This window comes from Natrix helvetica, assembly GCF_964273705.1.
Source record: "Natrix helvetica genome assembly, chromosome: 1".
NCBI lineage: Eukaryota > Metazoa > Chordata > Lepidosauria > Squamata > Natricidae > Natrix > Natrix helvetica.
In genome coordinates, this window is record NC_138548.1 from 119,939,663 (window position 1) to 119,967,099 (window position 27,437).

General features: G+C 39.5%; 2 protein-coding genes across 5 annotated transcripts; one reads left to right on the plus strand and one right to left on the minus strand.

Moving 5' to 3' along the window:
- Positions 1-437: 437 nt before the first annotated feature.
- On the plus strand, positions 438-18,229 carry LOC309396069 (fascin-like; the record flags this gene model as incomplete). Its single annotated transcript, XM_081960831.1, has 7 exons — positions 438-743; positions 1,428-1,677; positions 11,669-11,950; positions 12,965-13,083; positions 15,790-15,943; positions 16,721-16,894; positions 17,991-18,229. 7 exons carry the CDS (start codon positions 438-440, stop codon positions 18,188-18,190), a joined length of 1,485 nt encoding a protein of 494 aa, XP_081816957.1. The 3' UTR covers positions 18,191-18,229.
- Positions 18,230-19,148: 919 nt separating this feature from the next.
- Positions 19,149-25,453, minus strand: TMEM216 (transmembrane protein 216). Of its 4 annotated transcripts, XR_014174162.1 has the most exons (6): positions 25,332-25,453; positions 24,210-24,311; positions 22,874-22,966; positions 20,581-20,782; positions 19,587-19,756; positions 19,149-19,449 (listed from the first exon to the last, which is right to left on the minus strand). XR_014174162.1 is itself a non-coding variant. In XM_081939287.1 (5 exons), the coding sequence occupies exons 1-5, from the start codon at positions 25,342-25,344 to the stop codon at positions 19,741-19,743; spliced, it is 426 nt and encodes a 141-aa protein (XP_081795413.1). In that variant the 5' UTR covers positions 25,345-25,453; the 3' UTR covers positions 19,149-19,740. The 4 variants fall into 4 exon arrangements, 3 of the variants coding, with proteins under 3 accessions (XP_081795413.1, XP_081795414.1, XP_081795415.1); XM_081939287.1 differs by having other exon boundaries at positions 19,149-19,756; XM_081939288.1 differs by having other exon boundaries at positions 19,149-19,756; positions 25,297-25,341.
- Between the last annotated feature and the right edge of the window lie 1,984 nt (positions 25,454-27,437).

Consider the following 27,437-nt stretch of genomic DNA (forward strand, 5'->3'; position numbering starts at 1 on the left):
CTACCTCTGTATGAAGTGAGACATCTTAAGGATCCCTGCCAGTAACTTCTAATTCAAATTGGGCAACTGGTTGTCCAGAGAACAAGCTTTTGCCAAAGGGTAGAACGCCTTACATTAAAGGTTTAAAAAAAGCAAATGGCTAAAAGAAAATATGTTGTCTTACTGTATGTGAACAGTGTTGCACTAAGCCTCGGGTTTGCCATAAAAGGGTGCCGTCTGCAAGTAATCAGTGATGAGGCTTGGATGATGTCATGCTTTCAGAACATGGTGGCTTGAGTAATGGACTTCTGTGGGTGGGGCTTAGTTCTAAGGGGGTTGGGTTTACCTAGTTGCTAGGTAACTAGGCATCCATTATGATCTTGTGCATCAGACTCAGTATCAAGTAGGCCAAGCAGTTAACTGACCTGAAGAACTGGTGCCATTTGAGCCTTTCCACCATGACATACTCCCTGGAGTTCGGACTTGTCAATGCTGCCAACAGATACCTGACTGCTGAACCTTTCCGTTTCCAGGTGGCAGCCACAGGCAAGCAACTGAAGCCTCGCCAGGTGTGGGTGCTGCAATTTGTGACCCCACATGGAGCCGGAGCAGCTGGCCCAGGAGAAGGGGCTGCCCAGAAAGTTCACCTTATCAGTGCCCTGAAACGCTACTTAGCAGCGGACCCAAACGGCAAAGTCACCTGTGACCAGGATAAACCGGGGCCTCAGACGTTCTTCCTGCTGCATCAGTATCCAGATGGCAAGGTGCAGTCATTCAGGGCCAAACACGCCTATTGATTAAATATCCCAAGCCACAGAATGACGGTCAAGTTACGTCCAGTAGAGTGGAATTGGTGGGACTGGGTTGAGGTAAAAGGGTGGGAAGGAAAGGATGGGGAGGAGGGAAAGGGAGTTGTTTGCTGTGGAAAAAAGAATAATTTGCTTTCTCCCATATGTGGTTGCAATGTATTGGTCTCTATAAGTAGCAGAAGTTACAAGTGTGCAGCGCTTGGGAACAACTTAATTCTCAGTTTGTACCTAGACCAAAATAAATCAAGTTGGTAGCCTTCAATGTCCTACTGTAGGGCATACAGTATACTTCCCTCCAACCCTACCTGAAATCCTTCATAAATTAGCTAGTGGGCCAAATACATATTTTGTTCTTACTACCTACAATATGCTGGTCAACTATAGTGTATTGTTGAAAAAGAATCTGGAACTTTACAGCAGAAGGGTCTGGACCAGGATGTACCACAGGATGTATTGTTGCTGAACGGCAAGTTTCAGATAAATACACATTCCCTAACCCATGATATGCAATGCTGCAACTGACATTTAACAATACCTGGAGAGCCGTTGTAGCTTTTCCTTCTTAGTGTGAGTGTTTCGTTCGCCACCTCCACCCCCTTATCTGATGAGGTTGACATGGTAACGTTTCTTTCCTGGCAGGTGTCTCTGCAAAATGAGCAGTCCAAGCGTTACCTGGGTGGGGCAGAAGACAATGTTACCTGCTTTGCCCAGACTTCCAGTGAAACAGAAAAGTGGACCCTGCACCTGGCAGTGCACCCCAATGTTGCAATCTATAACCCCAACAGGAAGCGTTATGTGCGTTATGATGAGAAGGCCGAGGTATTGCGCTGTGATCGTGATGTGCCTTGGGGGGCGGAATCAGTCATCAGCATCTACTACGATTTCAAAGGTGGGGAAAAGTGATTTTAGATGTTATTGTTATGCATAAGGTATTAGTCCAGAGTCTTATTCATAGCTCTTCTTTAAGGTGGCTCAACATCTAGTGGGATACATAGATAGGACTGGTTTATGAATCACTTTGCTTCATTTCTAACACAGGCAGCTATCCTCAAACTAACACTTCAAACTGTCGCAAAAAGCAGGATGCAATTTTGAATTCTGAGATAAAACACACTGAATACTTCTTAATAGGGTTTAGTCTAAAATGAAATAAATCTTACAATATCAAACATAAAGGCTACATGCATACACCTAAATTAAGCCATGATTAAGATAGAATCCTAAATATGTTTGCTGCAAAGGTGTTTCACTGAATTGAAGAGTTTCCTGAATAAAAAAGAATAAGATTATACAATAGATGTAATTTGGAAAAAATGAGCTGAATTGGGGCCAATTCATGACTACCTTTCCAACAGTTTCCAAAAAACTAATAAAAATAAACACTGAGTGGACAGAACATGAAGTTGATTGTTAAATCTATACATACATACATACATACATACATACATACATACATACATACATACATACATACATGCCAACTACCACTCATTCATCACGAAATCTCCAGAACGGTAAAGCCTACAAATTTGGAATTTGGCACGTATGTTCCTCTTGGCTTCTAGGTGCTCCCTAAGAAAGGATTTTTCGAAATGATCATGAGATCATCAGTATTCCTTATACAGTATTATATTAACGTGCGTCAATGCTAAAGAGCTAGATATTCTATTCCCCCTGGCTAGACTGGGCGTGGGTGTGGCCAGCACGTGACTCATCCAGCCTGCGGATTTTACATGTCAATTTATCAAGCCTGATCACATAGTTTCATAGCGAAGCACGGGTATCCAGCTAGTAAATGCATATTTTCAATATTTTTGTATTAGGCCACATTGTGTCTAACAAATTACAGAAAAATAATGGTTTGTTCAGATTTCTTCCATATTAACATTCTTCTGTGATGTGGTTGTTGATGACATACAATCCAACGTTTCTCTCCTATTGCCAATATAATTTTGAAAACTTTTCAGAATCAAGTTTACTTTAAAATGTTGTACTGTTGTTGTACACAGGAATAATCATGTACATCTCAGAAGCAATCATCAACTTATTGAAAATGTTGGGTCATTTCTTCACCTTACTCTTTTCCCTTATGGTTCCTTATATCTTCTTCCGGGTGCTTCAAGGTTTTGTCCTGTTTTATCAAGCAACCCTTTAATTTCTCTACAAAGAGGATAATGGGCAATTTTGAAGAGCAGAATTAAGGAGCAGAATACCACCTTGATGCTATAGAAATAAGTCATAGTATAATGACCCTGAATGAAAAAATCTTCAGATAGATTGCATCATAGTATACTACAGAAAGAACTACGAGAGAAAGGAGGATCCAAGAAACTACAGACCAGTCAGTCTGGTATTGATTATTGGGAAAGTTCTAGAGCAGATAACTTTAGAAATCTGTACGTGTGTGTTTGTTTTGTAGAATTTGTAAATTTGTAGATCAGTTTGTAAACATTTTGAAAATAATGCAGTTATTATTGCATATCAGGAGGGATTTGTGCTCAGATTAATTTTATCAGTTTTTATATGGTATTATTTCATTAGCAGATTGAGGGAAAACCACGATTATAATATATGTTGATTTCAGCAAAGCAGCTGATGAGAAAATAACTTATATTCTGATTACCAAACTGTTTTAAGTTAACAAACTGTTTTAAGTATGTGTGTAGTTAGGGTTAGGGTTAGGGTCAAAAACTTCATTTATATACATTTGCAATACTGGTGAATGTCTGTAATTTGGGTGTAGGATGAGGGTGAAGGTTTGTTCTCCGAGCTTGTCGGTTGGTTTCCGAACATTTCATTACCAGGGTAGGTAATAACTTCCCCTAAACTCCGCTGAAGTTGCTACCTAGCCTGGTAACAAAATGTTCGGAAACCAACCCACAAACTCGGAAAAGGAACCTTCGCCCTCATTTATATACATCTATAAAATGTTTATCATACGGTCTTCAGTGTTAATGAATCATTGAACAAATTTGTTTGTTTGTTCATGTATTTACTTATGTGTTTATTTATTGGATTTAGAGGTTGCCCAACTCTTGAACCCTCTGGGTGGCTTATATGTCAAAAGTAGGAAACAATAGAATGAAATAAAAAAGACAAGTTCATTGGGAAGAGGAAACTTAACACACCAAAAGGAAATTATAGGGGACCAAGAGTTACCCTAACTGCAGCCCTGGGAGCAAAGCTAAGTTCCACAAGCAAGGCCAGTGGAACAGCTGCAGCGTAGGCGCCTTATGAATCTTCAGGGAATGCAATTCCAGAGGGCAGGTGCCACAATAACAAAGACACACTTTCTAGGTTCCAACAGGTGTTGTTGTTTAATTGAACAGACTTGGAATGTGTCTACTGTGCCCAGTCTCATTAGGTGGACAGAAACTATTGGAGATAGATGTCCCTCAAATAACCAGCCCCTGCGCTTATCAGATTTGCAACTGAAACAAACCTAAGTAAGATAACCAATAGCCTAAAAAGGGAATTAATAATACTGATAGGCTAGGGAGGGACTAAATCTGCATGAAAGTGAATTTTGTCTTTTTTGAATTTTGAATTTTTACAATTTTGTCTTTTAAGAAAAAAAAAATCAAATGAATAGATATAGAGTAGGAAACATCTGCTTTGACCATCTTCCATATGAGAAGTAATCTTGTAATTATCAGCCAATGTGGCTGTTAGAAAGGCAAACACTATTAGGATGCATCCCTCGAAATATTTACAAATTGTGTAAAGTAATAATTCCACTGTATTCTGCACATCAAACTTCATTTGAAGTACTGTATCCAGTTGTAGGTCCATATTTTAAGAATTATTCAAATGATCAGACTTATAAAACATATCAGCCCAAGCAGCAGCCTGGTGGACTGGATCCCTGGGCCGTCCATCAGTCTGACCTCAAAGTGGCCAACCATCTGCATAGGAAAGCCCACTAATCTCCCATCAGTTGGGCTTCTGAGGCAACCACAGTGCCTTCAAGGCTAATTGATCCACACAACTTCCATGAACTGGTCCAGTCCCTGAAGCAGCATCACATTTCATGACAACAAATTCCAAAGTTTAATTACCTGTTGCATTAAAAAATGTTTTATTTTTTTAATATATATATATTTATTTTTAAACAAACAAAAACGAACACAGATCATAAAACACATACAACCTTCTTCCATTTCATATAGCATGTCCTTTGGTTACAAGATTTTGTGCATCCTTCCCATGGTCACCACTTACAATTACATATCGAATCACAACTTTTTCATTAGATAAACATAAGTACATTATTATTAAATGTCAATTTTTCAACTCTAATTATTATTCCTTAATTTTAAACAAGATATTCTGACTATTGAATCCATACATACAACATCATTTTGCATCAATAGTTCAACTCCAATTATTATTCCTACATTTTAAACAAAATATTCTATATATTGAAATCGTACATACAACATTATTCTAATCTGTTTAACAGTGCTAAATCCTTATAGTATTGCATATGTCATTCTATTATTCTTAAAATATAAAAAGTTCTCCCACTTTTTCCATTACCATGATTTTTTAATCTAACCATTGATAAAACAAATCCCAAACCTTGTAAAATTGTTCATCTTCTTGTTCTCTAATTTCAAATGTCAATTTACTCATTTCCGCACATTCCATAATTTTTGGGATAGTTTCCTCCTGCGTTGGTATTTTCTTTTTCCAATTTTTTGCAAATACAATTCTAGCTGCTGTTAAAACATTTACAATAAAGTATTTCAAGTCTCTATTATATATTTCTGGTATAATTCCCAATAAAAAAAGTCTCTGATTTAAAGTTTATACATGTTTGTGTCATTTTCTCCAACCACGTGTGGATCTTAATCCAATATCTTTTAGCTTCTGCGCAAGTTCACCACATATGGTAATATGAACCCGGTGTCTGATGACATTTCCAACACCTTTCTGACTTATTCTTGAACATTCTTGCTATTCTCGTCAGGGGTAGATGCCACCTGTAAAAATCTTATACAAATTTTCTTTATATGCTGTTGACATTGTCATTTTGTAATTTTGGGACCACAATTTCTACTTCTCTAATTTAATCCCATGCCCAAAAATTTTCACCCAAGCTATCATAGTTCCTTTAACTTGTTGTTCTTCTAACCTAACTTCTAGTAAGTGTCCATAAAGTTTTTTAATTACTTTTTCATCAGTATCCATCAAAAATTTATGTAATTCAGTCATTTTATCATAAAAACCTTCCTCTTTACGGTCCTTGTCATATCTAGATTGTATTTGCACATATGAAAACCAGTTCATCTTTATACCTTCCTTTTTCAGTTCTTGATTAGATTTAAGTTCACCCTCTGCATTCAATATTTCACCATATCTAACTGTTTGTTCCTTTTTCTATATTATTGTGTATGAAAAGGCTTTGATAGTTGATAGCCAGAATGGAATTTTTAAATAATATTGTCTTTTAATCTTCTCCCAATTTAATAGCAAAGCCTCCCGTATGTAATGTCTTCTAAAATACCCCTGTGTTTTAGTTCCCTTGTACCATAAAAAAGCATGCTATCCCAACAATAGATAATGTCCTTCAAGAATCAAGAATCTGGTATTCCTTAGTGTTATCCATTCTTTAACCCACATCAAACTTGCTGCCTGGTGATATAGTTCCCAATTGGGCAGGCCCAATCCTCCTCTTGTTCTTGCATCTTGTAACAATTTTAGTTTTATTCTTGCTTTTCCCCCCTGCCATATGTACTTCAACTCTATTTTATTTAAGTCATCAAAATATTCCTTCCCTAATCTAATTGGAATCGTCTGGAACAGATATAAAATTCTAGGTAGAATATTCATTTTAATTGTAGATATTCTCCCTATCATCGAAAGTTGTAAATTTTCCCATTTCTTCAGGTCCATCACAATCTGTTGTTTGAGTTTATAGTATTTATTGTCTTTAAGAGCTCTGCAACTTGCTGTTAAATATATCCCCAAATATTTAACCTTGTTCATAACTTGCATTTCCAAGGTTTCCGCCAACTCTTCTTTTTGTCTTGTTGACATATTCTTTGTCAAGATCTTCGTTTTGTCTTTATTTATTTTTAATCCTGCTACTTTTCCATATTCTTCTATTCTTTCTATCAATTTAGGTGCCGTTTCTAATGGATTCTCTAGAATGAAGACCAAGTTATCTGCGAATGCTTGTAGCTTGTATTCTTCCTTTTTTATTTTCATTCCCTTTATTTATTTTCCTTCTCTGACCTTTCTATTTAAAACTTCTAATGTTAAGACAAAAAGTAATGGTGATAATGGGCAGCCTTGTCTTGTCCTTTTCTTTATTTCAATAGACTCTGTCAGATCTCCATTTATCATTATCTTAGCTGTTTGTTTATAATATATAGTTTGTATGGCTTGAGTAAATTTCTCACCAAAGCTCATCTGTTCCAGTTGTAACAGCATAAAGTGCCAATTCATGTTGTCAAATGCCTTCTGAGCATCCAAAAACATCAATGCCAATTGTTTTTCAGGATGTGTCTCATAATATTCCAAAGTGTCTAAGATTATCCTCATATTATCTTTAATTTGTCTCTTTGGCAGAAACCCATTTTGATCAGAATGAATGAAACCACTTAAGTATTTTTTAAGTCGTTCTGCCAATATTGAAGCAAATAACTTATAATCTGAATTTAACAGGGATATTGGTCTGTAATTCTTAATTTGTAATAAATCGGCCTCCTCCTTTGGTAAAAGTGTAATATATGCTTCTGACCATGTTTTGGGGATTCTCCTCTCTGACATCACCTCATTCATAACTTCTAATAATGGGAGAGACACCGATTCCTGCAAGGTCTTATAAAATTCCGCTGGTAGCCCATCCGGGCCTGGGGCCCTCCCGTTCTTTTGTTTTTTAAGTGCTTCGGTTAGCTCCATCATAGTTATTTTGCCTTCTAGCATTGTTACAGTTTCTTTGGGTATCTGGGGTAAGGTGGCTTCGTGTATTATTTCACTCCAGCTTCTTCTGTATTCTCATGATCATATAGTTTACAGTAGTAATCTTGTATAATTTTTTTATTCTCTTCATTCCCATAACAAGTTTCCCCTTGATCATCCATTAACTGCAATATCTTCTTTGAATCTCTTTTCTCAGTTTGTATGCCAACCATCTGCCTGGTTTATTAGCATTTTCAAAATAATTCTGTTTAGCACCCCTAATTTGGGGGCTAATTCCTCTTTTTCCATTAACCCAATTTTGTGTTTAATCGTATCCATTCTTACTTTAATGTCCTTCTTTTGTGGGGAGTTCTGTAGTTCTTTTTCAAGACCCTTATATTCATTGTCAAGTCCTTTAAGCGTATGTCTTTTGTTTATATTTCTCTTCCTTGTATAGTCAATTATCAGGCCTCTGGTATAGGCCTTCATTGTGTCACAGAGGTTCTGCATTGATGTTTCCTCTTTTCTATTTTCTTTAAAGAAAAAGGCCAATTCCTTTTCCATTTTCTGTACAAAGTCTTTCTCTTTTAATATAGTGTTGTTTAATGTCCACCTAGATCTTTTTCTTTGTCCTTTCCATTTAATTACCATTGGGTTGTGGTTTCCCAAGTACTTGTTTCAATCTCAATTTCCTGTATGTTATAGGCCCGTGATGGCGAACCTATGGCATGCGCGCGCTGGCCAGCTGGGTTCACCTTTTTAAAAGCTATTTTTCACCTTCCCCAGGCTCCAGAGGCTTTATAGGAGCCTGGGGAGGACGAAAAGAGCCTCCCCCGCCCCTCCGGAGGCTTCAGGTATATTGTATATAAAGTATATTGTTTTTAAGTAGGATTTCTCTCTCCAAACATCCTTTAAAGCTGTCTCATCAATCATTTTGAAAAAGGATTTAGGGAGTATCTTTCTATTTGACTTTGTTGTTTTTTTGTGAGTTATAGTCCATATTCTTATCTACAATTGCATTAAAATCTCCCATCATACAAATATTTAAGTAATCCATATCCATTATTTTCCTGTATAATTTTCTGTAGAATTCATCTTGCTTATCATTAGGTGCATAGATTGCTATTAGGAGCATAAAACTCAAAAACTACATTTATATACATTTGCAATAGTGGTGAATATCTGTAACTTGGGTGTAGGATGAGGGTGAAGGTTCATTTTCCGAGCTTGTGGGTTGGTTTCCGTACATTTCATTACCAAGGTAGGTAACAACTTCCCCTAAACTCCGCTGAAGTTGTTACCTAGCCTGGTAACAAAATGTTCGGAAACCAACCCACAAGCTCGGAAAATGAACCTTCGCCCTCATTTATATACACCTATAAAATGTTTATCATACAGTCTTTACTGTTAATGAATCATTGAACAGATTTGTTTGTTTGTTTGTTCATGTATTTACTTATGTGTTTATTTATTGGATTTTTGGAATATTTACAAATTGTGTAAAGTAATAATTCCACTGTATTCTGCACATCAAACTTCATTTGAAGTACTATATCCAGTTGTAGGCCCATATTTTAATAATTATTCAAATGATCAGACTTATAGAATGTATCAGCCCACGCAGCAGCCTGGTGGACTGGATCCCTGGGCCGTCCATCAGTCTGACCTCAAAGTAGCCAACCATCTGCATAGGAAAGCCCACTAATCTCCCATCAGTTGGGCTTCTGAGGCAACCACAGTGCCTTCAAGGGTAATTGATCCACACAACTTCCATGAACTAGTCCAGTCCCTGAAGCAGCATCACGTTTCATGGCAACAAATTCCAAAGTTTATTTACCTGTTGCATTAAAAAAATGTTTTATTGATCTTGCTTTTTCCAAGATTGAATTTCATTGGATGACTTTGGGACTGTTATTTTCAGAAAGGTAAAATAGCTTCTTTTTGCCCACTTTATCCATACCATGTACTATATCATTCTGTGCAGCTCTATTATGTTCCCTCTCAGTCACCTCCTTTCTAGACTAGAAACTAGAAGTGGAGACTAAGCCCTGTTAGGAAAGACCAAGAAATCTGGGTATGTTTTGTCTTGGAGAAAAGAAAATTAAGAGGGGAAATTATATTATATTTCAATCATATCAAGGGAGCATTATAATGAAGAAGGGTAAGAGAGAGAATGATGATCCTGCTTGAGTAACATTGCCATATCTGCTAATATCTTACCCAAAAGCTATTAAGATAGCCAGACAAACTCCTAAAATAATCCTCTGTTTTAATATGTGAAAAAGTTAAGCTTGAGTCATTTGCATCTCCTCAATAGGTCTGGATTCCAAGGCACACAATGCTGACAGAAGGCAATTGTCCCCATTTACACCAGGTGAATTCAAATTCTGCTTACCCAGGAAGTCACTATGGATAGTGCAAAGTTTGATTTCCTTAACAACATTTGTTAGGTAACTTGGATAATACCAATTAGACAGTAGTACACGCACTGCACTGAAGCCAAAAAGGGGAATATGTTCATCAGGGAGGATTCCGTGGCCAAATTCAATCATCTTTGTAAAACATTGCAAAAATATCTTCACTTCAAATTCTTTTTTCTATCAAATGCAGTCCATCTGGTCCTACTTTATAATACAGATGGGGACAAGCTAGCCATGAACAGTGATGTGAAAATTGATTTCCAGTTCCTAACTCAGACTATGCATCTGATTTTACTGGAGTTGGGGGCCATAGTCTTTATCTATATTAAGAATCTATGCATAGAAAGTCTCAATACAGTAATTGGAAAGAAAATAAGATTGATAAGAAAACATGCGATGTTAACACCTAAACTGGGGGCAAAGCTAAAACCAATGCATTAAAACAAAAATGTTTCTTTCAAAAATATACTTTTACTAAGCATATATATTTTAAAAAAACAAGCCACATTGTCCACAAAACAAAAACAAAACCAAGGGGACAGCATCTTTCTTAGACAGACTGAAGAATATACATTATAGTTGCAAGCCGTAATATTTCCAAGCATTCTTTATCAGGCAAGATATTTAGAAAGCAGGGAAAATGGGGAGGATGTGCAAAGATGTTATTTAGTATCATGTCTACACAAGTGTCCATTCTTAGATTGACTGGCCCCAGGTCTCCAAGCATGTAGATTATTTAAGAGGCTATTTTGGGTATACTAAAGCTCTCTCTAGTGTTGGGAAGAGAAAAACAAGGCATGCAAAATATTTCAAGGTTGAAATGCTTCAACCCTAAAATGTCTCATTGTAGCTAGATGTACGGTATTCTGATCTCTGTTCTGCATTAGATTCAGGACCATCCATTTCTAAGTTGGAAACCAAGGTGGGAAAAATTCAGAGCTCTCTAGATAAGTTCAGAATAATGTTGGGATGAGATACTGTATATTGGAATCAGATTTCTTGAAACATCTCTAGAAACATCTCTCTACAAATAGGTGAATATGAGTTCGAACCGCTAAAATGAAAACTCTTTCCAACCTTCATGAAATGCACCGATTCTTTGGTAGAAGGAAAACAGGACGTAGATGAACAGGTTTTATACTTTAAAAAATCTAGGCAATTTCAGCTATTGAACTAGGAAGCAAACCAATACAAGAGAGAACTATTTAGTACTGCACAGAACACAATCCCTGTATAAGTAGTTTAAAAAGCCCCCTCTTGTCCTGAATAGAGTTCACTTAGAACAGTTCACTTTGGACTTTAAATCTGATTTTTTTTTTAAAGTACGCAATAGTAAATTATAGACATAGGAAACTGGGATAATTTGAAGGTGGTGAGAACAAAGATGTTGGAAACAGGGGCTGCACGTGGAAAACCTCTGCTCTCATTCTAGAATGAAACGAATAGTTGCAGCGCTGCTTTGCAGTCATTCATTTTTGAGATTATTTTGCAGGACTGAATACCAAGCCCTGTCAACCTCTTTTTTGTTCCCTTCTCCTGCTCTATCTCCAGTGAAGAAGTATGGATTGAGAAATGGGGCAGGTAAACTCTTAGCTTCCAATGGTTCACTGGTACCTGATGTTACTGCACAAACCATGTACTCCTTGGAAGTCCATGGTGGCTTGGTTGCCTTCCGGGATGATGAGGGAAAGTACTTGACTGGGCGAGAGGGTAACATGAAAACTCTAAAGATGGACAGACCTGGACGGGATGAACTTTTCAGCGTGGAAACGAGCCCTGCCCAAGTTTCACTGCGCTCTTCTTCTACCAACAAGTTTGTCTGTTGCAAGCCTGGTGAGTTGAGTAAAAGCAACATTATCTGTCTAGATGTGAGTGACAGTCATGGCAATTGAACCTCTAATCACAGCCTCTAAGAGTAACGTTATTTTGCCTAGTCTGGTGAGTGGAATTACTTGCCTTGGGAACAAGTACAGTCCAAAATCTGCAAAAATGCAGAGATCTTACAAAGGCGATCTGGGGGAGACCCAAAGCAAGGGGGCAAAGATTGGTTGTATCAATTGTTATTAATTATGTCACCAAGCAGCTTTAAGAGAAGGGAAAAGAGGAAAAACAAAAGGGACATTTCATGCCTTAACAGATTTCCCTGCACATTTCAAAGGCCTGGATTAGATCAGTGTTCTTCAAACGTGTCATTAAGATGTGTGGACTTCAATTCCCAGAATACCCCAGTTCACACATTTTAAAATTGCCAAGTTTGAAAAACACTGGATTAGATGATGTTTGTGGCTCCTTATAACTCTACAATTCTCTGTAAAAACTGAATGATAGAATTGACCATACATAATCCAAGCATCTAGCTAGCTGTCATAATAGCAATATTGGGTTGGATTTAGTCATTCAGTGATCCACTGAACTTACGGCAGATTTGATCTAACCCTAATGAGTACTGTAGATTAGTTTGAGAAAGCAGCGAATAGAAACCTCCCCTATCCGTGCCCTCTCTCTGCTGCCCATGGAGAGTTGTACTATAATTGCACCATTCTGGTTCCATGCTGAGAAATGTATATAAAGGAAAATGTCTTGATCAAACTAAGGATACATCTAAAATTTGGTTAATTTAAGCAACAGAGGTTCCAAGAGAAGGTCATGAAGATCAGATCATTAGCGTTTTCTTAAGAAAGACAGGATTTTGGAAGTATTATATATTCTTTGCCCGTTCTCTTGTTACTATCCTTTTGCAATACAGTTGAGCACTGCTTTAGCTTGACTTTAGACAACAATGGACAATAGTCTTAATTTATTGGGCTGAAACCATAACGAGTCTCAACTTGCTTTACTGCTCTGCAGGTGCTGACCTCTATGCCACTGCAATGGCAGTCAGCAACACAGAGATCTTCCAACTGCTGTATGATGACACTGCAAAGAAGGTCTGCTTCCGTGGCCATAGTGGCACGTACATGTCCTTGGTGAGTCCATCTGCATAATGCAAGAATGGGGATAGACTGGGAAAGATCAGCTACTTCCGTTACTAAGTGTGCCATGACATTTGCCCTTTTGGAATGAAAGGTAGGCATTGTCAGTAGTTCATCTTTCCTTCGCTGCTTTACAGATCATTCTCGACTTGCAACCATTCGTTCACCACCTGTTCAGAGTTACAACAGTGCTGGAAAAAATGGACTTAACTACTGGTCCCTGAAGTTATGGCCAATGCAGCCCTCCTGTGGTCACATGGTCAAAATTTGGGCTTTTGGCAGCCTGTGCTGCATTTGGACCACAGGAAAACTTCAGCTCCCCCCGCCCCACCTGATCATCTCCCTGCAATCTATGCCATTTGGCCGTCTGTGCTCCATGGCCCTTGCAGCTCTAGCTGACCTTCACCGTCTTCTTTCTCCCGTTGCTAATCAAGCACGCCCTGTCTAGCAGACAGCTGCTGGCTGCATCAGGCCTTCCAGAGACTGCGTGCAGCCTTGTCCAGATTGTGAATGGCCTCCTCACAAGGCTTGGAAGCCTTCCAAAGCCTCATAAGAAGGCTGCATGTAATTTGGACAAGGCCATCGTGCTTTTGGAAAACAGGGCCAGCAACCTTGGGCAGAAGGCCCGGTGTGGGCAACAGCTGCATTGCAAAGGGCCAGGGTGGCCTTGTCTCCTCAGCAGCGGGACGAAGTCAACAGGGATGGGGGTGGGGTGGAGTGCAAGGCAGCAGAGGTCTCAGAATGCAGGGCAGTGAGGGTGGCTGGGTTAGGGAAAAGCTGGGGCTCCCTAGCTGTTTAGCACTTCCCAGGATGCGGTGGCTTTGCACTGTGCTGCTGAGTTAGCTTGGGCAGCCATGGCTTCAAGTTGCGCTGCAACTCAGGAGCTTCTTGGAGCCCCAGGCCCACAGGATACCAAGAAGTCCTTGAGCTGTAATGTATTCTTTCTCTGCACTTCTGTGTTTTACCGTTAGCCCCCCCCCTCAACTCATGCATGGCCTGCACTGGGCCTCCCAGGTCCTCTCCCACCTCCTTGCAGCCCCCACGAGCTCCTTATTGCAACTCCTTCTGCTTCCAGCTTAATGACCTCCACCTCTGGAGGTACAATGGCAAGTGGAACCGAACTGCCAGGATTACTTTCGTTAAGCGATAGTCACCTGTTGTTGTGCTTTACCACCCCGTCACTTAGCAACAGACATTCTGGTCCCGATTGTAATCATAAGCCAAGGTCTACCTGTACTCACGCAATTGCCTCATCAGATTATACTATTCAAATTCTCCATATGAATGCTCAATTATAACTTCAATTAAGTAACGCAATTGTGTATCCCAGAACTTAGAATTCCATTTAAAGGTTAATAGGGAGACTTAGCTATTTTTGTCTGAGTTTCATGAAAGCAATCATAAAATTGCTACTGTATGAAAACCAAAAATTGAAAACATCCTAGATCTCCTCCACCTCAAGAAATTCTGAGATAAGAGAAATATCTTGCATATATGTGGCACACCATAACAGGCATAGATGTCTTTAATAGTTATCTAATCCCAATAATCTAAGCAATTCCCAAAAGGATCTACTGATTTTGCTGCTGCACCCAACCCCTTTTCTGGTATGGAAATTCTTTTTTCCCTTCTATTATTTCTGGTGGAATATAAATAAATTATTTTAATGATTGAACAAAGAAATTAATTTTTATTACCTAATCTTAAAAGAGTGGTAAAAAAATTCCATTAAGATTGCACTTTAGATCAACTTCTTTACAGTACATTCTGACAGCAATGTGGCTGCTAGTAACTTATATTGTGGGTACTAATTCCTTATTCCAAAACATGTCACTCTGATAGATTGAAGTTTTCCTACCAACAGGGCATTTGAGGTTTCTCTCAAAAATGTCTTTCCATCCAGAACTGAAACTAAACTAGGAAGTAATGCCCTATGTCAGTGACCCCCAATGTTCTGGACACCAGGGACTGGTTCCATGGAAAGAGGTTTTTCCACGGATTGGAGGGGATGTGGATTCATATGTTGCCTGCAGCTATGTTTGTTCGTGTGGACTGGTTTCTGGCATACTGTGGACCGGGGCCAGTCCACAGACCGGGGGTTGGGGACCCCTGCCCTATGTTACCATTCTTTGATTGGCAGTTCTAATACATACTGTAGATAGTAATCACAGAATGTTTATCAGTATGTGTGTGTTTGCACAGTATCACAAATGGCTGGATCATGCAACACGCTAATATAGACCACAATTTCTGGGTTCATGCAACATGTTAAAGAAAAACTTGTCAAATCACATAATAGAATATCACAAAGTATAAACCTAGTGATTGAGTGTATTTCATACAGCACTCTGAGCCAAGCTATCATGTCCTGATAGCAATGAAATTATGGAAACCATGACTAAGGTCACACTCAACTAGACTGAAGTGGTAGATTTGAACAACACAGTAGGTAGATCAAATGCACTGCAGGTTAATGTGATGCAAGCACAGCCATTATCTTCAATCATCTTACAGTAGCTGAACTTGGGGCTGGGTCATGACATATATAGAGACAGACTGACATGTAAAATCAGCATTTTTAATGCAGGGCCAAACAGCTAGGATTGAAAGTTAAGTTTCAACCTCAGGGTTGGGAATGTTTTTTTCTAGATTAGGTAAGGCAGAATTTCCTTTCCAGTAAAGCCACTCTTTCTCCCGCAGGGACCCAATGACTGTATCATTAGCAGCACCAAACAGGACAAAAATGCTTGGTTTGAACTCCAGTATCAGGATCAGAAGGTGTTGCTTCACATGGGAGACAAGTATGTGTCTATGCGGCCCAACGGACAGCTCCTTGCAGTCCCCAAAGCTGCAGGTATAAGTTGGTCAGTAGCTTTCATTGTAATTACCTGGCTTCTGTATGGGCAATATTAAAATATGGGCAAATTGTGTAAAAGAAACCATAGATGGCCAACTGAAAATTAATGTTAGGGCTGAGCTTATAACATCAGAGCTCTTCTTAGACTGTTGGTTGCCATCGTCAATAAGAAGCAGCGACATGCCTTTCCCTCTCTTAAATCCATTAAGTCAACCAAGTTCATGGATCACAATCCTAAATTGATCTTAGATTTAAAAGTAGCACAGGAAACCAAGCCCTGTGCTTTTTTTTCATGTTGTAATCTTTGTGAAACAGTAGGACATGGGTCTCTAACAGGTCTCTTCTTTGTTCTTGGAGCAGGTGACAAGATGTCTGCTGTTCTTGGGGTATGACATTCCCTCCCCCCTCAAAAAAAACTGTGTTTAGATACTTATAGCAGAAACACTTTTCAAGTTATCATTTGACAATTAATTTAAGAGAGCAAGTGCACTAGGTGTATGAAAATAATGATGATGAAACTTCTGGGGACAGGTGCCTTTGAAATATGGCCACCCAATGATTAAAGGCTTTCTAGGCCAATGTCAATATTGTGGTTTGTGTTAGGAAGACTAGGGAAAGGAACTATCAAACCAAATAGTCCCAACAGTCAACTTTCCTACTCATTCTAGTACTTTGGGTATTTTTATCTGGTGGGTAAAAAGCATTTTAGCAAATATCAGCAGGTGGCTGCAGACCAAGATGAACAATATCAAGAGGTTTATGTTGCACTTACAGGTAAAAGTGAAGATTTTCTGGTAGTTCTGGTGAACCGGCCTCTACTGATCCTGCACAGTGACGCTGGTTATGTTGGTCTGACTTCTGACATGAGGCGGTTGGAAGGGAACTGTTCTGACTACGTGCTCAGCAGCCTGTCACTCAGTGAAGATGGCTACTATAATTTCCAAATTGGTTAGTATATTGTAGCTGATTAAGCTCGTTTACAACAGAGACCCCAGATTATCTGCATTATGAGGGGAAACTGACATACAGGACTACTATTTCGTGCACATACACCAGAGGTGGGTTATTGCCGTTTCGGCCCGGATCGGGCGAACCAGTAGTAGCGGCAACGGGAGGCTTGGCCCACCTGTCCAGATGCTTCTCCGCATGCATAGAAGTGTTGGCATGCGCGCGAGCACATGTGGGAGAGCGCCCAAACCGGTAGTAGAAAAATTGGCAACCCACCTCTGACATACACCCCTCTAGCCTGGCCAGGTTATGGAAGGAAGCTCCATAGAGATAAATGGAATCAAGGCCATAACATATCCCCACTTCCTTTACCCTAACTTGAAGGAAGAAAGAAAATGATTTTGCCACTATGCTTCCCTCCCTCTCCCCACCCCAAAAGTAAGATATTTTCTGGGCCATTTATGTTTACTTAAATATTAAGTGAGTATTGTTCATATTTTCCAATTATATAGTCCTCAAATTATACCACTGAAGGCCCTTAAGGTTCTGCCCACGTTTCAGCCACAATTTTAGCGTTGGGCATTAAATGTTCTTCCTGTTAAATCTTTAGGACTGCTGGGAATGCAGAAAGATGAAACTTAGTATTTATGGAAATTCTCAATCATCCAGGTCATGGTTGTCCCAAAGGTCCTTTTCAAAAGGCAACTGGGCCTTCTTGATTTTTTTCTTGAAAATATTTTACTTCTCATCCAAGAAGCTGCAGTACTCAGGACTAGTCCTTCCCAAACTCTTTCCTGGCGGCCTTGCGTAAGATGACTGAAAGTGGCATGTAGGAAGTCATGTTCCTTAGCAAGAATTGATAAAAAGCAAAGTCTTGCTAAGGATGGGTGTGTTTGTAGTTCCCAATCTAGCCACAGATGAGGCCCGAAGAGGTTGCCCACTCATCTTTAGTTCAAATTTGGTGCTTACAAGAAACATGACTGCAACCTATGATTCCTTTAATCATCAGAATACCCTTAAAAGTCAAGAAAACCGAGTACTTTGGTTTGTCTGACCTCTGTCTAATTTTATACTTTCCTTCCACTAACCCTGCTAGATGGCAAATATTGGGCCTTGGATAAAGATGGGCAAATCCTGGTAACCAGTGACCGTCCTGGCAATTTCAGCCTCCAGTTTGTATCCTCCACCTGTCTTATAATCAAGGCTTCCAACAACAAATATCTTATGGCTGATCAAGGAGGCCGAGTATGGACTGGGTCTACTGATGCCTCAAGTGCAACTCTGTTCCATTATTGAGAGGTTCTGACCTCCATTAAACTTCTGTTGTGTGTCTTATTTAATGCCTCCTACTAAGGATACATCGTTATGGAGAAAATCTATGTAGTTGTAAGGGGTCGAAAATGACTTAATGGCACATGATCAATCAATCAGGCAATCATAAAAAATTGAACCTGAAGATACACTTCAACAATAACAGTTAATATTATTACCAAACTGTACTCAAAGTACCTTGGACAGCTACTTGTCTGAAATGGTACAGGTAGTCCTTGACTTACAACTTTCACTTAGTGACTGTTCAGTTACAATAGCATTGAAAAAAAGCGGTTTATGACCATTTTTCAGAATTAGGCTCGTTGCAACATCCCCATGGTCACATGATCAAAATTCAGATGCTTGGCAACTCATATTTATGACAGTTGTAGGGTCTTGGGTTCATGTGATCCCCTTTTGTGACTTTCTGACAAGCAGAGTCAATGGGGGAGACAGATTCCCTTACCAACCAGATTATTAACTTAACAACTGCAGTGATTCACTTAACAACCATTAAGGTTGTAAAATGGGGCAAAATTCACTTAACAACTGTCTTGCTTAGCAATGGATATTTTGGGTCATTTTTAGTCATAATTCAAAGACTAACTCTATCACAATAACCCTGTTTCCTCCCAACCTCAATGCAAAATAAGGGAAGCATGACATCAACAACTACAACAACAAAAAATGCCGAGTCATGTGTGAAAGGTACGAAATTAAATTGTTGGGGCTGGTCCAGTTCAGGATCCCTTCGTATAAACCTGGTTAAATCAAAATTTTCCTTGGACTTAAACACATGACTGAAAGTCTTAAGTCACCATAGCACATATAAACGTTTGTTGTGTGTGTGTGTGTGTGTGTGTGTGTGTGTGTGTGTGTGTGTGTGTGTATCTTTCATTGGTTGTAGCCTATCTCTATCATTTAATTACCATCGCATAATTACAACAGTTGAAAAATAAGTATTTATGTCAAGGGTATTGTAAAAAAAATCAAGTATCAATCACAAATTACCAATACACCACAATAACAATACTGATTTCTAGGGAATGGACATCCCTCTTAAGAGCAGGACATCGGCTGTAACAAATAGAGTTGACAAAGGCATCCTGACAAGAGTCATCATATACCTGGTAAAGACTTGAGTCAGTGTTTGAATGTTTCCATTTGAAGAATCTGAAGAGTACAGCACTCGCAGGCAGAATCTCTGCACTGGCTGAAGTCCATGGATCCAGAGTCTTGAGACCCTGCAAAAATAAGTCTTGAATATTGCCAAATCCAAGTGGGTCAATTGTTATGCTCTAGGATGGGGTACGAGGATGGTGATGAGGATGTGCTTAGGCCATCCAGTCTAGGATTGGAAACTCTACTCTCAGGACAGTACCTCAGCATGTCTGAAGCAAAGACTGGAACTATATCTTCTTTCATTTTGCCCAAGAAACCAGCTTGCCAACTTCATCCAAGGCTAGGCATGGAAATGGTTTCATGCAACTTCCTTAATCACAAAGTGTTTCACATAGTGCAATCCACAGAGATTCTCAATATGAATCCAAACTGAAAGCATAAATAAATAAAAAAGAGGTAACATAAGGATATTAGTCATGACCACTCCAAACACCTCTTACCTTACCCAGGGTAGATGAGAACCAATCAACAAAGCAAATCTAGTTTATGTGCTGACAGAAATGTTTACAGCCACCGGTCGGAAGAAGACAGTGAAATGCAATTGCCACTGTGCAGTAATCCTCGACAGTTCTAAGATTTCATTTCTGATATGACTCAATATATTATGATGAAGTTTGATATACTGCTGAGATGGTTGTGTTTGGTTTTACTTGGTCTTTATTTGTCTATTTGTTCTTGTCAATTCGGCCCTCTGGAATTGATCACTCGTTATTCTCAACCATTATTTCAAAATAGCCTTGCCCCTCCATAACCACCCTCTTTTATTTCCCTCTCCTAAATTGTCTAAGAAGACAATTTCTGTTGGATTCTAAATAAAGAAGGATTATATTTTCTTCAAAGTCACAGGGGTGGGAAACCAATCATTGCCTTTAAAATGCAAAGGCAACCTACAACCAAAACTTTGATTTCAAGAATTAAAATTATTATTTTTTATTATTTATTCATACCTCCTTTATTATTTTTACAAATGCCTCAAAGCAGTGAACCTATCCAACACGTTTTCCTCCTCCTATTTAAACCACAACAACCCTGTGAGGTGGCTAAGAGAGAAAGTGCCTGGCCCAAGCTCTTCCAGCTGGCTTTCCTGGCCTAGGCAGGACTTGAATTCACAGCCTCTTGCTTTCTATTCCAGTACCTTAACTACTAGACCAAACGGACTCTTCCAATAAATCCCAGATTCACAAGAAAATTACCTGGAAAAGGAGGCTAATGTTAGAATGCCCAGTAATAGCTCAACTGCATAGAAGAAGAGCAGGATGGCATTCAGAATGGCTTCCAAACGCAAGGCGTAGGTCTGCAGAAGTAGGTAATAGGCTGCCATCACTGCTGCTGGAAAGGTTAGTGCCAGGCTGATAGCAAGTGGCACTTTCCGCTGGCAAAGGTTACCTTTGGAGCCTGTCAGATATAACATACGAGACACAGAAGACATGGACCATTCAGCAGAAGTCGGAAACAATCCAGTAAATTCTTTCAGATATTCATATGAGAGAAGGAGCTAGAGAAAGAATTCCTTCAATCCTTTAAGAGAAAGAATTGAGCTGCAGAACCAAAAGGCACTTCAGTGCGTGCTAACATGAATTTAAATCTCTCCTCACCATTTTTTTCTGCCCCTGGTTTTATCTGAATCAGTGATGCCTCAGATATTGCAACCGATATTCATTTGAAAACAAACAGGACTCTCTTTCAGACTTTGTTCAACAAAGGAAAGTGTGGGGAGTGGCACACAACGTTTTTTTGGGGGCGGGACGGGGGGGATATATTTTTATTATTTTTACATTTAAAACTGCAGTACCGCGAAGTCGAAGTGACCATACATTCACATTATATACAGCTAGTTTCAACCATTAACAATTAGCCTACTTAATACATTGTCTATCCTTCTGTCCAATCACAATATATACAGTTTGTTCCAGTCTTGTCACCTTGTCTTATACCAATCATAAAATCTGTTCCAGACTTCATAATATTCTGATTCCCCTTTATTTTTAAGTTCAAGAGTGAGCCTATCTGCTTCCGCACAGGCCAATACTTTTCTGGTTATATCTAGCTCTGATGGTGTATTTTCTTTTTTCCAATATTGTGCATAAGTTATGCGTGCCACAGTTAGTACATGTATAATTAGATAAAGTGTATCTTTCTTAAACCCCTCCGGTATTATATCTAGGAGAAAAAGTTCTGGTTTAAACAAGATTTGGTCTCCCACCATTTGTTCTAACCATGATTGAATCATTTTCCAATATTTTTTGCCTTATTGCACGTCTACCACATATGATAAAAAGTGCCTGGTGTTTTTTTATACTTCCAACAATTTGGGGGCAGATTTTTAAACATTTTGGAGAACTGGGGGGAGATGCCATCTGTAGAACATCTTATAAAGATTTTCTTTATACGCCGTAGCCATTGTTAGTTTCTGATTAAGTATCTAAAGTTTTTCCCACTTAGCCAATTCCACATTATAACCGAAATTTTTTGCCCAGGCTACAATAGTTTCTTTGACATGTTCCTCCTCTAGCTTATATTCCAACAAAAATCTATACAATACTTTGATCAGCCTGTTTTCTGTCTGTATCAAAAGTTTATCTAATATTGTGTAATCTTTGGCAATACCTTCCTTCTTCCTATCCTGTGCAAATCTTGATTGTATCTGTAAGTAGGACCACCATTCTACTTGTACCCCTTGTGATGCCAATTCTAATTAGTTTTGATCTCCCCCTGTCTGTTCAATAACTCTTTATATGTAACTATATTTTCCATATTAATTAAATTTGGGTGTATGTATGCTTCCATCGTAGATAGCCAAGTGGGTGTTTAAGTATAGTGGTCATGTTTAATTTTGTTCCATATTAATAACAGGGACTGTCTGATGTAGTGTCTATTGAAATATTTGTGACACACAAGTTTTGAAGTGTAGCATGTATAGCACTGTGCTCTGCATATCCTACTCCTATTACACTTTCATGACATGAAAATGACCTATTGGAAACAACCTTTCCTAAAATGAAAGAATGGGTTCTGAACTTTACAGATTCTCAGAATCTGATTTCATATGTTCACAGATCAAGAGGGGCAGTCTGACTGATCAAAGCTTACAGTTCCATCCCCATATATCAAATTGTACCATGGTTCCTAATTATTCTCAAATAATTGTAACCCAACTACACAAAGAAGGAATGTTCACTGCTATCCATATCTACAGTACACTACCACAGTTGAGTAGGAACATTGAGAAGGCCTGAGCACAATATACAGTAGGATAATTCTGCCAGCAACTATATATTTAGATCTGCTCTGGGTCACTTGTCAAAATCTCATAAATGTGTTGTTCTTAGGGAGTCAGGATTTATTTACTGACAATTTGGTGAACAACCTGAGGATGGGGAGAGGAGAGCATCTAGTAAGTTTAAATGCCATCAAAAAAGCTTGTGTTTAACTGAAAATTGCATGTGCTATTCCTTTAAGTATCATTGTATATCCTTTAATGCTTACCAAAAAATATCCTTGTGACTTCAATCCCAAGATAGAGAAAAAGCATAATCAGGTCCAAAGCCAGATTAGCAGATGGATAAGGCAACAAGAGACCTATAAAGGTACACAAATGGCCACATGAATTGAAGGAAAAGCAAGATGCCACCCTTTCCGCCATTTCTCAAAAAAGAAATCTTTAATGTTGATAAAGATCAAATGTAAAAAGAGACAGTGAATCCTTGCTACAATGGGTCAACCTCATGCCAGATGCTCAATCAACACTCCCCCTGAGTCAGGCATGGGTTTGAACCAAGACAATAGCAAGCCACTTCTGAAAATCCTACTAAGAAAATTGTGAAGATTAGACTAGACAATCACTAGGAATTAACATTGACTTGAAGGTATACATGCACCTTCTTTGCTGGAGATGGGAAAATGTCTATATATGTAATGAAAGCTGTAGACCAAGACTGAAAAAAGGGCTGCAGTTCTATCTATTCAGCAACCTCAATAATTAAATTATTGAAATCTCCAGGATGTGGGAAACCCAGGAATAATAGAAACTGGAGAATATCTGCTCAGGAACCTTAAATTTGGTAAGACATTAACTAGGAATGTTGCATTAAGTTTAATCTTTTACTGTAATATGCTACCAGCTCTTTATTAAAAAGCTGGAAGCATTACATTATCTTTCGTAAAATATATATAATGCTCTTTGGGTTTTCTTAAATAAGATGCTGTTTTCCAATAATCTGCTCTGTTATTTGATATCTTTTATGCCAAGTTTGGCACTCTTAATATCTTTGAATATAGAAGGCCTGAAATCACCTGTCACACACATCTAAATTATATGGCCAGGAAAATGCAATAAATAAATTATTTCAACTGTTGGATTTTTGAGCTTTAATCACCAGAAATGCTGCCCAAGTTCCGAGAGTTCTTGGGGTGGGGGGCAGGGATTGTGTATGTGTGCATTCGGATCAGGGTGGAGGCTTCCAGGTAAGTTATCTTCAGGAAGATAGCAGCAGGAAGCATTACCCCAAAACAGGATGTGGAACCAGTTGAGAAGCTCTAATGGCTTCTGGAAAGGGATACCTGAAATCTACCGGTTTGTTTGGTTTCAATAATTCTACTATAAAGAATGGTTCCGCAAAGACCTTGAATTCTATACAATCAAAGGTTAAGTTACAGAATTAATGAGGAAATTTTAAAAAAAACACTTTTCTATGTTTCACTTTCTTCAGGTAAGTCACAGATACCTCAAAAGAACAAAGGAGTTTATGCAAAGAAGAAACCTACGGTAAATATGAAACAACCCCCCTCCCCACCCCACTAATGTCCTGTACTTTAGACTCACCTTTATAGACAAATATGAAAATCTCCAGCAAAAAGTATGTGGCATAATACCAGCCATTGAGGAACAGCAGAATTTCCAGAGGTGTAGAGGAAAGTTGACGATCTAGGAGGTACAACCAAAACCTTAATATGTCTGCGATTAGTTTTTATCTTTTTTCAAAAAGAAATGGATTGAACTGAAATAATAGTTTCACATACTGCAAACCTAATGATAATAATCTCTGTTCTGTCATAAACTTAAATTGATATTCCTAAAGATTATCTCATGAACGTCTATATGTAAAGGGATACCAGTTGCTGGAGGAACTGTGATGTATATACGGCTAGAAAAAGGCACAAAATGTTTTGTCTTGCTCTTCTGCTTGTTGCAACCCGATCCCTGTATTTAAGATCTGGCCAAGACCTTCCAAAGCACTAGGACTAATTACTGTCAACCTAATCTTTTCTATTCCACCTTATTGTCAGGCAGGTATCCTCATTCTTCTTTGCAAATTTGACTCATGTTCAAATACTCCGACCATACTCAAAGCGTCCCTGTCCTACTGTCCCCATTTATTCGTACCCATTTCATTCATACTCATGTTTATTCTTATACCTATTACCTTGTAAAACGATTGACAAATCAAAACAATAAATAAATACAATTAAAACCTAGGTCCCATTGCGAATCGCAGGGTATCAGAATCCAGCCTTCCGCCACCCGATTGGGTGCAAATCATCCGAAAGATGATTTTTTTAAAAAAAAGAAGACCGATTCCCTTGAAATATGGGATTTAAACGGGGCATCTCAAAGTGATGCTCCCAACAGGAGATGTGCACCCAGCCTGCTTTCGAGGGATGCCGGATTGACTGGCTTTTTGACGGCGGGGTCTTCTTCCTTTTCCTTTCCTTTCCCTACGAGGAATCTCCTGCCACGGCAGCGTCTGGAGCCCCGGGGCCAGATCCCGCCACCCCCTCCGTGGCGCCCGCATCGCTCCCTGCCCGAGACCGGAGCCTCCGAACTTGGAACCTGGAAGCGCGAGGCACCGCATCGCCCGTCCCCCCTCCCCTCCCGCGCTTCGTTCGTCACATGACCTCGCCGTTCCTACCGGCACCCTGTCAACCCGCCGAGCCTTCCACTTACGCCGAGGTGCCATCTTCCGTCTCCATGGACACCGCTACGCAAAGAAGAAGAAAAAAAGGCCCACTTCCGATCGAGCTGACGAAACGGAAGTCAAAGGGGCAGATTCCCAGCTCCCATAGAGAGAGTGAGAGAGACACACGCGGCTTTGGGCTGCAGCGCCCGACGCAAGCTCAGTCTGGGAAGCTTCGCGCCCTCAGTTACGGAATAACAAGAGCTGGAAGGGACCTTGTAGGTCATCTAGTCCAACCCCCCCTCGCCCAAGCAGGAGACCCTAAACCATTTCTGGCAGGTGACACTTGAAAGCCTACAGTGATGAAGCTCCCACGACTTCTGAAGGCAAACTGTTCCACTGGTTAATTGTTCTCACTGTCAGAAAATGTCTCCTCATTTCCAGGCTGAATCTCTCCTTGTTCAGTTTCCATCCATTATTCCTTGTCTGGCCTTCGGGTACCTTGGAAAATAGCCTGACCCCTTCTTCTCTGTGGCAGCCTCTCAAATATTGGAGCACTGCTATCATGTCTCCCCTGGTCCTTCTCTTCACTAGATTAGCCATGCGCAAAGCTAAACTGAATAGCCAGAGCTGCAATGAAGTTCCACCTTGGGTCTGTCCCGGAGCAAGGCAATGCAGAGGCCACGTTGCCCTTTTCCAAAGAACTTCAGGAGAACGAAAGGAGGAGCTTTCTCTGATAGGAAACCCATCTTGGAGCCGCAAATGCCTATCGGATGGCGCCTGTGCTTGCCTTTCATCAGTTGACCTTGCCTTTCATCACTTGGATTTTCCACCATTGCCCTCTAAATGTAGGTACAGGTAGTCCTTGACTTACAACAGTTCATGTAGTGACTGTTTAACGTTACAACAGCACTGAAAAGAAATGACTTATGACGGTTTTTCACACTTACAACCATTGCAGCATCCCTTTGGCCACATGATCAAAATTCAGATGCTTGGCAACTGGTTTCATATTTATGATGGTTGCGGTGTCTCGCTTAGCGATAGAAATATGGGACTCAATTGCAGAACATACAGCCCTAGACTAGTTTAATGTTACTACCTTCCAGTCTACGAGGCTGCACAAAGGATAGTCATATAAGTGTGCTCTGCGTAGGTCCTTTTAGTTTATTGTAAGGCAGTTTAAGCAATTGGTGGTAGTAGGAAAAGCCCTCTTAGGGCTTTTCTTAAAGGGGCAGAGGGGAAGAGAGGGCTAGACCAATAGATTCAGCCATCTTGTCAATGCCTGCTGCCGGTGAGGGACTTTCCGCTTCTACTTTACAAAGGTGGACACTCCTAGATTGTCTGCTATATTTACACCCTGGTGGTGGGATGTCAAAAGCTGCAACCTTCATTGTTCTACCCCTAGGCATCAGAGGGATGGGTGAGAGAGAAGGACAGAAAGAACCTCAAGGGACTGGAAACAAAGCCTTAAGAAGAAAGATTGAAGGTATTGTGAGCATTTGAACTGAAGAAGACTGAAAGGAAGGAGAAACAAGTAGTCCTCAACTTACGATCACAATTGAGCCCAAAATTTATGTTGTTAAGAACTTGTTAAATGAGTTTTGCCCCATTTTACAACATTTCTTGCCACAGTTAAGTGAATCACTGCAGTTGATAAGTTAGTAACCAGGTTGTTAAGTGAATCTGGCTTCCCTATCGATTTTTCTTGCAAAAAGTGATTACATGTCTCCGGGACACTGCAACTGTCATAAGTATGAACCAGTTGCCAAACATATGAATTTTGGTCATATGATCATGGGGATGATGCAAAGGTTGTAATTGTGAAAAATGGTCATAAGTCACTTTTTTCAATGCCTTTGTAACTTTGGATGGCCACTAAATGAACTGTTTTAAGTTGAGAATTACCTGTAATATCAATAGAAGAGAACCATTATTGAGTCCAAAATTTCAGTTGCTAACTGAGACAGATGTTATGTTAGTTTTGCTCTATTTTACAACTTTTCAGTTTAGTGAATCACTGCAATTAAGTTAATTAACTTGGTTGTTAATTGAATCTAACTGCCCCATTGACTTTGCTTGTAAGAAGGCCGCAAAAGGTGATGTCATGACTCCAGGACCCTGCAACCATCATAAATATGAACCAGTTGCCAAGC